Source organism: Eschrichtius robustus, chromosome 9 (genome assembly GCF_028021215.1).
Source record: "Eschrichtius robustus isolate mEscRob2 chromosome 9, mEscRob2.pri, whole genome shotgun sequence".
Lineage (NCBI taxonomy): Eukaryota > Metazoa > Chordata > Mammalia > Artiodactyla > Eschrichtiidae > Eschrichtius > Eschrichtius robustus.
Genome location: NC_090832.1, coordinates 42666180 through 42682538, shown reverse-complemented (window position 1 = coordinate 42682538; position 16359 = coordinate 42666180). Strand labels below are relative to the sequence as shown.

Below are 16359 nucleotides of genomic sequence, written 5' to 3'. Positions count from 1 at the left end.
TAGAGGACCCTGCCTTGTTCATATTTTGTATCCAAATTGCCAAACTTGGTACCTGGCAAAGAGTAAGTGGTCAATAAATGTTTACTAAAAGACTAAATGAATGACATGGACTTTTACTATTGAGTTAGTTCTTACTACTCTCTACCTTTTCCCTTTCCCCACAGTAACATAAGCAGTAATGAGAAATTTCTAGATAATGAAAAAGAAAGAAATTATTTAGAAAAAAATGTATATCTTGCATAAATCCTGTTGACAAAAGCCAACAGAATCTAAGACTTAGAAACGTAACCCTTCAGAGAAATGAACTAATGAGTATACTAAATATTTGTTCAGAAAATATTAATCTGAACAAAGATAGACTGCCAAGAGGGAAGCAACATACGCTGAATGGCACCTATCTTGCCCTACTCTATTCTGTTCTCCATACCGCAGTCAGAGTTTTGAAATTTCAATATTTGAATGCGTCACACTCCTGATTAAAACCTTTCAGTAGCTCCTCATTGCACTTTAAAGTCTCAACAAGGCAAACAAGATCCGACCCTGCCTACCTCTACCACCTTCCTAGCTCTCTATTCCCCAGAACAAAGGTATTTGGGGGCAGGCTGAGGGCCTCTGCACATACCTCCCCCTCTCCCCACATTGCTGTTCTCCTTCTCCTCTTGGCCTGACTACTGCTTCTCTTCCAGGTCTCAGGTAAAGGATCCCCCACTCAGAGAAGCCTTCCCCAAGTTCCCAGACTATGTTAGGTCCTCATGGTACATACACTTGTGTCCCATGGTTGTAATGAATTAATGTGTCACACTGTTATTTCTATTTGCCTTCTTTTCTAGATTATAAGCAATGAGAAGGCAGAGATCATTACAACCCCATCACTGGTCTGACACAGTGCCTGGCATATCAGAAGCACTGAATTTTTGACATATGTCAAAATGTCATCAAATGCCAATAGACAGAATAAAATTTTCATTACTAACAAAAGAAATGTAATTTGTTAAATTTCTAAATTCCTTGAAGGAATATCTACACTAATCTTATGTTGCAATTCAAGTAAAATATGTTAGATCTTAATAGAATGTTCCAAAATTAAATATTTAATATACAATACTGTAATTTCTTGAATTATGTAAAGCTTTTTCTAATATTAATTTCAAATATACTAATATCTAGAGAAAAGCAACCAATAAACCTAAGATTAGAAGTAGGAATCACAACTTTAATAATTCTCCTGAAGCAAAAAATAGAAGAAAAAGTCATGAACAATTGTTTAATATTTTAACTAAATTAGTAATAACTGGCTTTTAAATGAAATTAAGGTAGAGAAAAGCTAATATGTTAGGTAATCTTAACACTTCTCAGAGACTACGTCTTTAAATAACTTTATAATCATACATCCATTGAACGCTTTCATATCCAAAATATTTTAATTCTTTTTAGTATCTTGCCATAGGAAATAGAAATAGATTAAATTGATTTATTACTACAATGCCATCTAGAAGTTCTTAAGTATTTTTCAGGTGTGTCTGGGCCCTAGTACCCCTGAAGGCACACACTGTTCTGCATTTCATCACAGTCCTACTATAGTATTTTGCAGAACAGATACACACACACTCAGTACACATTAAAACTACCCAGTATTTTAACATCTCTTTTAAAGTTAGGTATAGATATCATAGTTTCATCTCTTCACTCTCTTCTCCTAAAGATGTCACTATAAAAACTGGATAGACTTAAATTTTCAAAAGGCAGTTTTTGGCAAGGAAAAGAAAATTAAATATTTTTAGATTTGCAAATTAATTCAGAAAGCAATTTAGTACTATTTATTTTAGAAAAAAATAACTCAAGCAGAAAAATAACATAGGTCTGATAAAAGAGGATATAACATAGTTGAAGTAAGAATGTCATTAATTTTTTTGACTGAAGAAAAATTTAAAACTTCCATATTTACTAAGGAAAATATTGCAAATTAACTTTGAATCCAGGAACTGAAGTAGGAAGAATGAAGTATAATGGATGTTGGTTGGTTTTTGGTAGACTTTAATTCCATTCCACATTTTCTGAGAAAGCAAAATTGAGCCATGCCTGCTATTCCCACTCTCTGTTCTAGCTGGCTTTTCTCTTTTCTCCATGTTATTTCCCTTCGTCTTCCTGCTTCTTCTTCCTTTGACTTCCCTCTTCCTTACCCAAGTCCTCTCTTTTCCCAGGGTTCAGGCTGGATCTCTGATGTTTCTTTTACATAGTTCCTGCCCTCCTAATTTCTAGGGAGAGGATTCTGAACCTTCAGGGTCAGCTTCACTGACCTCCTGGCACTGCTGAGGGCTTCCGTCAAGGTCATGGTTCGAATTAGCTGAGAAGAGATGATTATTCCAAGTCCTTTTCTATTCCTTCTACCTCAGAATCTGCTTGCAGCTATTCTTCCATTAAAAGGTAGTATTGTTACTCATTTAAAATGGGCATGAAACTGATGAAAATATAATCTTTTTTCAATAGACAGAAATATGATTTCTAAAGAGAGAGAATTCCTTTCTTCCTAACATAAAACTTCTTAAAGAGTTAAGAGGGAGAGCCAGCAGAATGAGTCCTGAGCTTATAGTGCCAAATTTACTCAAAATTTTGTGTTCTAAATAGTCTAGACCAGTGCTAATAGAATTATAATTCAGAGCCACATATGTAATTTTAATTTTTTAGTAGCCATATTAAAGAAAAAGTAAAATTATTTTTAGGCATGTATGTAACCCAATATATCCCAAACACTAGCATCTCAACATGAGATTATATAAAAAGTACTAGTGAGACATTCCATATTCCTTTTTTATACTAAAATTTTGAAACCCGGTATAAATATTACACTGACATCTCAACTTGGATGAAGTTCATTTCAAGTGCTGAACAGTCATAGGTGGCCTGTCACTACCATTTTAGACAGCACTAGTCTAGAAATCAGAAAGCGGTCTGCAACAGCCTTAAGAAACTGGCTTTTCAGTCACTCTTGATCAAGAGCATTGATTTTAATGCTCTGTTTCTTATTCATGTCATTGTTCTTTCCTACTGAGTGTGACAAATGCCAAAATATCCTGGGATTGTAGAATCAATACGTCTAAAACCAAACTTACCACCTCACCCCCCTTCAATGAAGTAGTTTGTCGTGACCTCCCTGTCTCAGATGATGATCTTCTTTTCATTATCCTGGTTTCAAATCCTGGGTCAGTTTTAACATTTCCTTCTCCTTTACCAAAGTATTCCATCAAATTACATGATTTGTTCCTTTACAAGTTCTCTGGTAATTCTCAGTGAAATAAACTTAACTCAGGTCCTATTTGGGTAGAATTATTTGTACTTCATATATTTGACAACTTTCGCTTTGGATGCCGTGCCTCAGTTTTTCTTTATTCAACAACTACTGAGGGCTTACTACATGCCAGGCACAGTTTACGCTGTCAGGGATGCAGCAGTGAACAATACAGATAAAGATCCAGCTCTCATGGAACCACATTCTAATAGGTAAGAGAATCAATATGATGCTATGTAGTAACAAATGTTCTGAAGAAACACGAAGCAGGATAAGAAGACAGAGAGTGACAGAGGGTGCTATTTAAAGTGGTCAAGGAAGATCTTTTTGAGGAGTTAGGATCTGAGCAGAGATTGAACAAATTGAGGAACAAGCCATGTAGATCTGGGGAAAGAGGATTCCGTTTGGAGGGAGTGGCAGATGCAGAGGCCCTGAGATGGATTAAGCTTGGTGTGTGTGATCCAGAAACTCCACGTAGTCCAGTATGACTGTCAAAAAGGAAGGGAGAAAGTGGCAGAAGATGACACGGGCAATGCAGCCAGAGGCCAAATCACAAGGTCCGAATCACGAGGCTACGGCAGGCCATAGTAAGAGTGTGGATTGTGTTCTAAACGTGATGGGAAGCCACTGGTGGGTTTGAAGCAGAAGAATAACTTCATCCAACTTAATATTTTAAGAGCACCACTTTGGCCGGTTGGAAAGCAATTTGTAGGTAGGTAAGAGGAGAAGCAGGGAGACCAAATGTAGGTTCCAGGTGTGGTACAGAAGAGAACTGCAAATGGCTTGGACTGGGCTGGTAGTGCAGGAAGCGGTGAGAGACGGGCAGATGCGGGCTCACTTACTGTGAAGGTAGAGAGCAGGAAGTGCTGACAGGCTGGCTGTTCAGGGAGAGAGGGGAGGCTGAGCAGTAAGGGATGGGGGGGTCTAGGAGGGGCGGGCTGCCTTAGGCTGGCACGGCAGAGGGGTGCACGGCACGCATTCAAGAGTTCTGCTGCAGACACTAACTTAGGTATTTATATCGAGATGTCTCCATTTCATCCTCACTTCAACATCACAGCCATATTAAGCTGTCTAACATAAAAATTTCAGCATGTGATTCCTCTGTCCACAAACCTTTGATAGAATCTCACAGCTTATTGAGCGAACTTTGAACTCCCAAGCCTAGAAGTCAAAGTTTTTCACAATGACCTCTCTACCCAACTGTCCTCTTATTTTTCTGTATTCCTCACAGTGCCTGGGAGATATTCAATTAAATGTTTGGTAAATGAATAAAAATATTTGTGTTCGTCCTTCACCTTATTCAAGAGTCACACTAAAGCTGACCTCCTCAATGAACTCTTTCTCAATCACACTGGTTATACTACTCTTTCTCTACTCTATTCTCTTACCCAGCAGTATGTTGGTAAATGTTTAACAGCTCTCTGAAAAACAAAGCCCTCATTTGTAGCATTTGCTGTATCTGTGAGGTAAACACTCCCACCATGGATGATTGCAAGCCACCGCCGTGATGACCCTGAATGTGAAGTTGAGAAGGTATGTGCACAACCAGCTTGGTGAGCCGGCAGAGCTGCTGCACTATTGCTCCTGCAGTACAAACTGTCCAGACCATCTATAAAGTCACTCACTACACAGTGACTTTTACTGTAGGTATCTGTATACAAATCTTTCCCCTATTATACTGTAAATATGTGGAGAGTAAAAATTGTGTCATATACATCGCTATAACCAGCTAAATGACCTTGGGGCCTCAAAGTTCAAAATGGAGAGTCACACATAAACTACAAAATTCCATAATTTTATGCCTGAATGATCCGTGTGTTTCTCAAATTTCTCAGTCCACTGATCTGAATGAGGGCACTGGAATATGAAGTCATATTGGACCCAAAATTAAATCTGCCTTGAAACAGGTGAAATAAAGAAATAAATGATGACAGTTTAGGATCACAGATAGAAAATACGATCACAGGGGAATCTATATAATCGCTTTTCTTTAGACAGAGTTGAAAAATAACAATGTAGTTCTCTTGCTTTCAAGGAATTCAAATGTACGCACTGATCAGCCCAGGAAGAATAATTAGTTTTGCACTAAAGTGTAATCATTGAATAGAAAAAAAAGAACACAATGAAATATTAAAAGTAAACTTAAAGATATAAAATTAGACTCTGATTGGAGCACAGAATGAAAATAATAGCTTTTGGAACTTTTCATAAAGTAAAAAAGCATCTGATTAAGGAAAAATGAAATTCTTATGCTTTTCTATGCCCATTTTTCTGATACGTCGGCTATGAGGGTTAGTTTAAATCAAATTTAACTCTCAAGAGTTTAAATTCATGTGAAAGACAAATTACTTTACTTCTTCTTTGCTCTGAGTAGGATGAAATACATGTAAGCTAAGACACAAAAGTTAGACTTGTGTTCAGTTCACTCAGAAATAATTAAAATACACGAAAATGCATATCTTCTGATACCTTTCATAACATACACAGAAGCTTCTGCCTAGGCCCTGGCTGTTTCCCATTCTATTCTCCACTCTTACTTCCTTAATGTCACGAACCCCAAGCCAGGTCTGTTTTCCCTAAGTGCAGAGGGGTGCAGGCTGTGCTGGGTGAACAGAGAGGAATGGCTGTAGGGGTCAGGGTTGGGGGTGGAAGGTTTGAGGAGCTGGGCCGAGCAGGAGTCAGGCAAGTGGAAAGTGGTGGAGCAGGTGTCAGAGCACAGCCTCTAGGAAACTATCAAAGAATCAAGAGAACAAGATCCAAAGGGCCAGGAAGGGTCTTCTTTCCAAAACAAAGTTCCATTAAAAAATTGCTGGCTTGCTAGAACTGTTGTCATCTCATACGTCTACAAAGAGTGAAACCTCTAACATAATACCCACTTTTACTTTAACGTGAAATCCTTTGTTTAGTTGTTTTCTTAACTTTCTTCAGGTAGACAATCCTGGATGCAACAGCTATTTGCCAGCTTATCTACGGTAATGTGTGTGCCCTACATATTCTAGAAGTGGCGAGAAAGGAAGATACTGTAATTTTGAAAATGGCCTGATGGCCTGAAGCAGCACAGAACAGTTTTACCTTTGGAGGCAATTAATTTATGGTTAATCTGCTTTGAAAACTGATTAAGAAATTCTTTCTATCAAGCTAGCAAAAATTGGAGCCACATGTAATAAAGTATTTTATAATACATAGACCTCGAACAAGATGCAAAGCATTATGTCCTCTCGGGAATGAACAATGTAGACTAGGTATCCAAAAAAAAAAAAAAAAAAAAAAAAAAAAAGACAAGACAAGAAAAGAATATCAGAGAAGCATGGATGAAATCTGACAATTTAATATAAGGAAGAGTAAATGAATAATGAATAAAATAATTTGATAGAAAACAGGTGGGAGAAGTGGTGGGCCCTCTTTACAGTGCCAAATCTAGCCAGAAAATGTCTATGTCAATACTTCCTGATTGAAAAACAAGGCGGACTTTTAAGGATGTTTTCCATTTTTATCATGTAGTTGAATTATATGATAAAATTAAATCTTCCAAAGTACAGAACATCATAGAGGAGTAGTACCACTCTACCCAGTAAAACTTGTCCTTCTAGATCCCGAAGTAGAAATGTAAAATAAGTATACAGAAGGTATAAGCAATGCTAACATGGTGACCAGCTTCTAATGAGAGTTGTTGTTTTCTTATTTTTGTTTCAAAGGTTTCAGATTCATTTATTCACAAAAGCTCATAAATATTCATGTAGGTATACTCCCTTTCCAGAGTAACATTGTAAGTTATTATGAAATACCAGTCACAAATTGGCAGGCTCAAAGTACTCTTGAAAGACACTGCACGTATGTACCTGTGTAATAAATAATCTTACAAAAAGCCTGCCCTGTTTATTTTGGAATTCATCATGATCACAAATAGAAAGATAATAGTGTATTTCTGGCACTAAATTGCTGAGCTGCTTCTGGTCCAAGTTCTGCACTTGCTTATCAACTGGTGACTCATGCAGTCAGTCCTATTTAATTATTGGCTTTGCAGGAGACTGTTAAGAATTCATAAATTTAGAAGTTGTGTAAATGAGTGAAAATGTGCAAATTCTTTTCATTATAGTTATAAATGCTCTGCAAATAATGAGCCTGACATAAGAAGATAGATTTAGAAAACCACCTTTCATTTATGTCATTTTGAAGCATAAGAGGCAACTTCCTGTTGGTGAGAAAGTAAATTACTCACTTCTGGTAAGTGGTTTTAGGAAATCAGAATAACATCTAATAAATTTTACCTTCCACTGCCCAAATGGTATCTAATGGCTTGGAAAAAGATGTTATACTTCCAAAAAAAAAACTTTTCCATTTAAAATCTTTAATGCATTCATTTCAAATATTAAACCAAAAAACTGTAAGTGCTTCTCAGTATTTAGGACTGCAGATGTAACATAATTACTTAGCACACGGTTTCATAAGTTTAAGAATATGTCTCCTTGATTTTATACATTTAAAAAATTTTAAGTTTGCCCTATGAAAAATGACAAAATACAGTGAATTAACACACAATGTTTTATATTTCTGTAGCTAGAGAATGTCAAGGAAAATGAACCTCCATAATCTACAGACTATTAATTACCTGGTTTAAGAGATCTTCTACTTTTTTCTGCCATGAATCTCTGGCTGCATTTTTCTCTCGCTCTTTTAACTGCAAAAGTTGAGACATTGCTGACTTTTTATCCTCTTCATGTTGAAGCCTTAACTCTTCGCGAAGCTTAGAACACTCTTGTCTAAAATAGAACAAATGCACTTAATTTGTGAAGAGAATTATTCCTCTCAATAACTGCAGTATAGTTGTTTGCAGGTTTTCTAAGCATTCAATTAATCCTCCTCAAAAGCCAACTCAGAATAAGAGGTGATCATTTCATAGTTAAAGACCATAAAGTAAATTGGTAACTTATCCAAGGTCATTGATTTATCAAATTATCAACAGCAGAATAGGTACTAGAGCAAAAAGTCCTTTGACTTCCGGTGAGTACTCTGCCTATGTTATAGTCCAGGAAATGAAATAAAAAGTAATCTATATTTAAGCAGAAAAAGAGAATTCCAATTTCTCTGCAATTAATCATGGGAAAAATTCATTAAAAATGCTGCTACTACAGCTTCAACAATGAGACAATATAAGCCATATAACAGAAAACCATTTTCTGCACGTCTGTATAGATAAGATTACGTTACTGAGTAAAGAATGTACCTAAGGTTTTCAGTCCATTTTATCTCTAAGTCATGGGCCATTTTGTCCACTCTCAGTTTCTCCTCTTCTTTCATGGCAGCAAGTGTTTCTTCATGCTGTTGCCTTTCTTGTTCTAGCTCACTCTGAAGAATAAAAACTTTTCAATGAAGACTAGTCTTCAAAAGCAAAGTCACTGTTGCTTATTTCAAATAACAGAGTGCTTGCATTATAACTTTTAAATTCTACAGCACAATAATTGATAGTGCTATCTGTGACAATTATTTGAGATTTTCTGACAATAAAATCATGGTACCCGTTTAATATTTTAAATGTCCTTGTGCAAACTATATTTTATTAAGGCTTATAAGTTTGCGAATTATTTTAATAGTTTAAAGTCAGCATTAAATTAATAATCTGAACTAAATTTTCCATATCATAGGTATCTAAGGATTCAATTATCTTCACCTGTACACACATTACATAGGCAGATACGCTGTTAGAATTCATTCCCATTCATATAAAAAGTATGCTATCTACAAAGCTTAAGCATTATAGTTGTATCTCACTGACATGATTAAAATAATCGTGAGACATTTAGGCTTCTATGTTTATCCTGTAACTTGAAACCAGTGGTCCATGGGTTTAGTGTTATCATGGTAACATGAAATCTCTGTAGAGTAGCATAAATCAAGTGGTTTTCTGGAGCTTGGGGCTGGATATGACCTGTTTGGACAACACTGGCAACCATCGATCCCTGCCAGCAGTGTAGCTGCTCTTAGGGTACAATGGAAAAGGAAGAGATGATGGTCCATCCTTCTGTTAACACAACGACCCTTCCTGGATCACCCACTTGCTAGTAGCACATTGCGGCATTGTTGAGGGGCATATCCAGATTGATGGGAAAGTAGCAAGTCAGTGCTGAAATTGTTGACCTGGCTAGTAAGCAGTAAGTATTGAAACCTGAATTCAGCCATCTTAGCCAACTGTCATTTTCACTAAGTACTCTGCCTCTAAGAATTATTTTTTTCCACCAAAGGCAGTGTTGAATGGAGTAGAATTTCTCAAAGAGTATGTCTTTTACTGAATGCAAAGCACTTTATCAGACATTATTGGGGTGGGAAAAGAAGTAAAGAAAACACTTGCTCTTAAGAAGCTTACTCAAAGTTATGGTAAACTGTGAGGCAGCACCTATATTTTCTCAATTAAATTTGCCCAGCAGAACAGAAAATGAACAGTTGATAAGGTTTTGCTTAAGTGTTTTTATTATGTTCTACTATTTGACAGGAGAACAATGTAAATATGAGCAAGGACCTTAAAGAAATGGAACTGAATCCAATTCTAAGCTAAAAATATAAAATTTGAAGGCAACATTTACTGAGTGCTTACTATCTTGCTAAGCACTGTGCTGTAATGGTTTACCTCAGTCAATTATGACAATAGCAGTGTGACGTGCAGTATTCTCCCCCGCCTCTCCTGCATTGTGTGGATGAGGAAATTAAGATTGAGAATAAGTAACTTGCCCAAAGTTACACACTAAGTGATAGATCCAGAATTCATACCCAACCAATCTGACTTCAGAGCCCACACCTTAAACCATCTCTCTGAAAGAAAAAATAATAAATCTCTAGCTACTGTCCCCCTAGTTGTATGGTTCACTTCTCTACCTTCTAAGGCAGTCTAAATATTTGCTCTGCTTCATGACCCTGAAGGGGAAAGACAAATCTTTTCCAAAATCTGTAGGTCACAGAGAATTACTTAGTTGCTATAGATGAGAGTTCAACTCTTACCAGTAAAAGAACTGTGCATACTAACTGTTACGGATTGAATTGTGTTTCCAAAAAGATATGTAGAAGTCCTAACACCCCAGTTCCTCAGAACGTGATGCTATTTGGAAACAGGGTCAGTGAAGATGTAATTAGGTAAGATGGGGCCACACTGAAATAGGGTAAGCCCGTAATCCAGTATGACTGGTGTCCTTACAAGAAGATGTGAGGACACAGGAAGAATACCATGCAAAGACAGAGAAAAGATTGAAGTTGTGCTGCCACAAGCCAAGGAAGGCCTGGGGCTACCAGGAGCTGGAAAAGGCAAGGAAGGATCCTCCCTTAGAGGTTTAAAAGGGAGAATGGCCCTGATAACACCTTGATTTTGAACTTCCAATCTTCAGAACTGTGAGAGAATAAATTTCTGTTGTTTTAAGCCACCTTGTTTGTAGTACTTTGTTATGGCAGTCCTAGGAAACTAATAATAATTATATATAAATGTGATGTTTGTAATAAACTTTAAGCAAAGTAACTAAATTATATTTTTACCTTGCTGATATTTAGATTATAACAGGATAATGACATTACCTCAGCATTTAATAGAGCATCCTTGGTCTCCTTCAGCCTGCCTTTAGTCAAGTCCAACTCATTTTGAAGTCTTTCCTGGGAGTCCTGAAGACTAGCAATGAGTCCTTCTGCAGAGCCAAGACCTTGTTCACTTTTGCTTACCATTTCTTGGAGGTGGCCAATCTGCAAGTAAATACAGTACTTTTAATACACCTCAGTGTAATCGACTAGCAAACAGTCACGTTTGTTTTCTTGAAGTCTTTTCTTTAGATGTAATTTTACTGATGGATCTTTGTTGATGAATTTGGAAGAAGCACTCAACCATGATAGTCTTCATCTGTTGTTTTTTGAAAAGACCTCCATATTTATGATTTCCCTTTGTCATGGCAACCATGTAAATACATGGATACCTCAAGCTCCTGTGAATTCCTGGTTCTATCATATAATCAAATACCTATAAAAAAGAATTGAAGATAAAGATCATACCCAAGATTGAGAAAAAAGGATCTTTTAGATAAAAATATTTTTTAAACTGCTCTTTAAAATTGAATCACTTATATTTCATTCGAGCCCTGTTCTCCATCTATTTATAGAAGTGATAGATTTAGGTCAATATTGATAAGCTGGTAAATGTAGCTTCAATTAGGATATGTTGTGATCTCTATGTTTCCATAAAAAATGTGTGTCTTGAAATTGTTAAGAGTTGAATTTACACACTCTTGAAATTAGGAGCTAATAGACAATTTGTTGATTAAGCAGACCTCAAGTAATGAGAACTATTATAAAATCAGTAAATGAAATACTTTAAATTATCTAGGAAAATATTACGAAGTAAAAATCTCATTTTTATAAAACAGCCACGCTTATCAAAACTCTACAGAAATGACAACTGGTAATTAAAAAATAATACCTGAATATTTCTCACTGTAAATACAGACATCACAAAGAAAACTGAAAATCCTTCTTTAATCCCCTCTCTGACCTGAAATCCCCTGCCCCCGACCTCCTGTCTCCTTTCCATGCAGATATATGCACATGCTGAACAATTCCAGTGATGGTAGCATTTTATCTTGTTAGTATCTTTAAAGGGATGCCAACCTCATAAAATGAGCTGGGAGCTTCCATTTTTTTCTGGGCTCTGAAATATTTTCATAGCTAAGATTTACTTGTTTTTTGAAAATTTAGTATAATTCATCCATTAAAATCCTCTGGGTCTAGTGCCTCTCTAGATATATGTTGGACTATTTAGTTTCTTTCATGGCTATAATTGGTTTGGCCAGGTTGTTCAACTACTTTGAGTCATTTTAGAAATTTAAATTCTCATACGAAGACATCAGTTTTCCTTAAATTTGAAAACTAACTAGCATATTTGTAAATAATATTCATTTACAATGTTGTAAAATTTTCTCTGTCACTACATTTATGTCACATTTCCCTAGTCTACATAGCTTACTTGTATCTTCTCTACTTTTTGTGTTGATCTGGCTTGCAGAATGTGTTCTGCAGCAGTGAATGAATGAATGGAAGACAAGTGACTGTTAACAGAGTTAAAGAGTACTGAATTTAGGAGAAAATCTAGTTTCAAGTTCTGGGTCTGCCAGTATAAAATAGCAGTAAAAATACCTACCTCACAGAGTTACTGTGATAATTAAATTCAAGGATATATGGAAAAAGTTTCTTTAACTAGAAAGCAACATACAAATATTAGGTACCAATCAATACTCATACAATTTGCCAATCACCTATTCCACCCCTCCCAGTTTCTCCTCTCTCATAATTTTGCTTACGGTGTGTTTTGATATCTGTACAAATAGTCTGTGTTTTTAATTCATGACACTGCCATCATATTTCAAAAAGCCTTCTCTGTCCTTGTATTTTTGTCACTTGAGTTTTGTATTTTATTTATATTTATATTCATGATTTAATATTACATTTCAATGCTTAGCCCACCTGGAACTTTTTCGGTACAAGGTTGAAGAAAGAATCTAACTTCATTTTCCTCTTCTCTTCCATTTACATACAGTCTTAAAAAAGCATTGTCATCCACTATGATTCAGATTAAACCTATTAACTCTGGCCTCTATCCTATTATTCTACTGACATTACAGGCAAGTCCTCAGAGAACTCTTGATTGCATAACATTTTCAGGCCTCATAGTCTGAGCCTAATCACTGTCTGACACTGACACTTCCACCCTCTTGCAAGTATCTGCTTTCATGCTTTTCTGATATCCATTACTCCTTGTTCTCATGCTTTTGATTTCTCCTTTTCAATCGCTTTTCCTGGCTCTGTTAATTCAATATTGGTGCACCTCTTGTTACCAGCAATCTTCTCATTAGCTACCCTTGGGTAAGCTCTTCTACTTAAATGGCTTCCAGAACTGCCTGATCTTTAGCTCCAAGCCTGCACACTCTACTTAGTTCCAGCCTAGATGTCTCACAATCACCGCAAAGTCAGCATAGCCAAACAACTCGATGTCTTGCCATCCAATGTATTTTTCCTCTACAGGAAGTACAGATTCCTATCTTCCAACAGTGGCATTATTATCTGTCCAAATACCTAAGCTAGATACCCGAGTCACTTTCTACCACTCACCATAGCAAGCCCTATAAATTTTATTTTATTTTAAAATTTTTTTATTTTTGTATTTTATTGACATATAGTTGATTTCCAATATTATATTAGTTTCAGGTACACAGCATAGTGATTCAATATTTTTATAGGTCGTACTCCATTTTAAAGTTATTACAAAATAATGGCTATATTTCTCCATGCTGTACAATATGTCCTTGTAGCTTATTTTATACACAGTAGAGTGTACCTCTTAATCCCATACCCCATCTAACCCCTCCCCCCACCCCGTCCCTACTGGTAACCACTAGTTTGTTCTCTATATCTGTGAGTCTGTTTCTGTTTTCTTATATACATTTGTTTGTTTTCCTTTTTTAGATTTCACATATAAGCATTAACATAAAGAGTATTTGTCTTTCTCTATCTGACTTACTTCACTAAGCACAATACTCTCTGTGTCCCTTGTTGCAAATGGCAAAATTTCATTCTTTTTTATGGCTGAGTAATATTCCATTATATACATATTGGGTTGGCCAAAAAGTGCCTTCGGCTTTTAAGTAAAAATAAAAGACACATTTTTCATTTTCACCAAGAACTTTATTGAACAATGTATTCACCCTTTTGTTCCACTACCTTCTGCCATTTTTCAGGCAACTTCATAATTCCATCTTCCCGAACCTTTTTATCTTTTTGAGCAAAGAACTGTTCCAGGTGCCTTTTACAGTCTTCCAAGGAATTGAAATTTTTTCCATTCAGAGAATTTTGTAAAGACTGAAATGAATGGAAATCCAAAGGTGCAACGTCTGGTGAATACAGCAGATGAATCAGAACTTCCCAGCCAAGCTGTGTAACAGTTTTTGCCTGGTCCTCAAACAAACACGTGGTCTTGTGTTACCCTGATGGAAGATTATGTGTCTTCTGTTGACTAATTCTGGATGCTTTTCGTCGAGTGCTGCATTCAGTTGGTCAAATTGGGAGCAGTATTTGTTGGAATTAATCGTTTGGCTTTCCGGACAGAGCTCATAATATAGGACTCCCTTCCAATCCCACCATATACACAACATCACCTTCTTTGGATGAAGACGGCCCTTTGGTGTGGTTGGTGGTGGTTCATTTCACTTGCCTCATGATCTCTTCCGTTCCACATTATTGTACAGTATCCACTTTTCATCGCCTGTCACAATTTGTTTTAAAAAACGGAACATTTTCATTACGTTTAAGTAGAGAATAGCACGCGGAAATATGGTCAAGAAGGTTTTTTTTTTTTTTTTGCTTAACTTACGTGGAACCCAAACGTCAAAGTAATGAACATAACCAAGCTGGTGCAAATGATTTTCAGCGCTTGATTTGGATACTTTGAGTACGTGGGCTATCTCCCACGTGGTGTAACGTTGATTGTTCTCAGTTAATGTCTCCATTTGATCGCTATCAGCTTCAACTGGTCTACCCAACCGTGGAGCATCATCCAGCGAGAAATCTCCAGCACGAAACTTCGCAAACCACTTTTGACCCGTTCAGTCCGTCACAGCACCTTCTCCATACACTGCACAAATCTTTTTTCTTTTTTTTCTTTTTTTGGCCGCACTGGGTCTTCGTTGCTGCGTGCGGGCTTTCTCTAGTTGTGGTGAGCGGGGGCTTACTCTTCGTTGTGGTGCACAAGCTTCTCATTGCGGTGGCTTCACTTGTTGCGAAGCATGGGATCTAGGCGCACAGGCTTCAGTAGTTGTGGCGCATGGGCTCAGTAGTTGCGTCCCACAGGCTCCAGAGCACAGGCTCAGTAGTTGTGGTGCACGGGCTTAGTTGCTCCGCGGCATGTGGGATCATCCTGGACCAGGGATTGAACCTGCCTTGTCTCCTGCATTGGCAGGCGGATTCTTAACCACTGCACCACCAGGGAAGTCCCACAAATCTTATTTTGTGTTTTGGTTGCATTTTTACCTTTCTTGAAATAATAAAGCGTAATATGCTGAAAATGTTGTTTTTTCTTCCATCTTCAATTATTAAGATGGCTATACAAAAACTAGCTAATTTTGGTAAGTCTTTTTTTAAATGCACGTTGATATGACAGCTGTCACATACAATCTAACAAAATTGTTTCAAATGAAGTTAAAGACAACTAAGGGCTACTAGAGCCATCTTGCGGAAAAAACCGAATGAACCTTTTGGCCAATCCAATATATACCACATCTTCTTTATCCATTCATCTGTTGATGGGCACGTAGGTTGCTTCCATATCTTGGCTATAGTAAATAATGCTGCTATGAACAGAGGGGTGCATGTATCTTTTTGAATTAATGTTTTTGTTCTCTTTGGATATTTACCCAGGAGTGGAATTGCTGAATCATGGTAGTTCTATTTTTAGTCTTTTGATGAACCTCCATACTGTTTTCCATATTGGCTGCACCAATTTACATACCCACCAACAGTGTAAGAGGGTTCCCTTTTCTCCACATCCCTTTTCTCCACATTTGTTATTTGTAGACTTTTTGATAGTAGCCATTCTGACAGGTAAGAGGTGATATGGCATTGTTGTTTTTGATTTGCATTGTCTAATAATTAGTGATGTTGCGCATCTTTTCATGTGCCTGTTAGACATTTTTCCAAAGTAGACATATGGATGACTACTTAGGTCTTCTGCTCATTTTTTGATTGGGTTATTTATTTTTCAATATTGAGTTGTATAAGCTGATTATATATTTTGGATATTAACCCGTTATTGGTCATATCTTTTGCAAATATTTTCTCTCATTCAGGAGGTTGTCTTTTCTTTTGTTGACGGTTTCCTTTGCTGTGCAAAAGCTTTTACATTTAATTAGGTCCCATTTGTTTATTTTTGATTTTATTTCTTTTACCTTAGGAGACAGATCCAAAAAATATTACTACAATTGATGTCAAATATTTACTGATCTCCTACCATGTGTCAGGCAGCGTAACAACTGTGATAGAACATCTTATAATACACAAATCCA

The 16359-nt window shown here is 36.7% G+C and overlaps 1 protein-coding gene across 3 annotated transcripts in view; it reads right to left on the bottom strand.

The window, feature by feature from the left end:
• FAM184A (family with sequence similarity 184 member A) overlaps window positions 1-16359 on the bottom strand; it is a 115953-nt gene that overhangs the window by 32937 nt on the left and 66657 nt on the right. For all 3 annotated transcript variants that reach the window (XM_068551412.1, XM_068551413.1, XM_068551410.1), the window contains exons 7-9: window positions 10841-11002; window positions 8511-8632; window positions 7896-8046 (exon numbers count right to left, since the gene is read on the bottom strand). In XM_068551412.1, the coding sequence (XP_068407513.1) occupies window positions 7896-8046; window positions 8511-8632; window positions 10841-11002 (435 nt within the window). The remainder of the gene's footprint in view (window positions 1-7895; window positions 8047-8510; window positions 8633-10840; window positions 11003-16359) is intronic.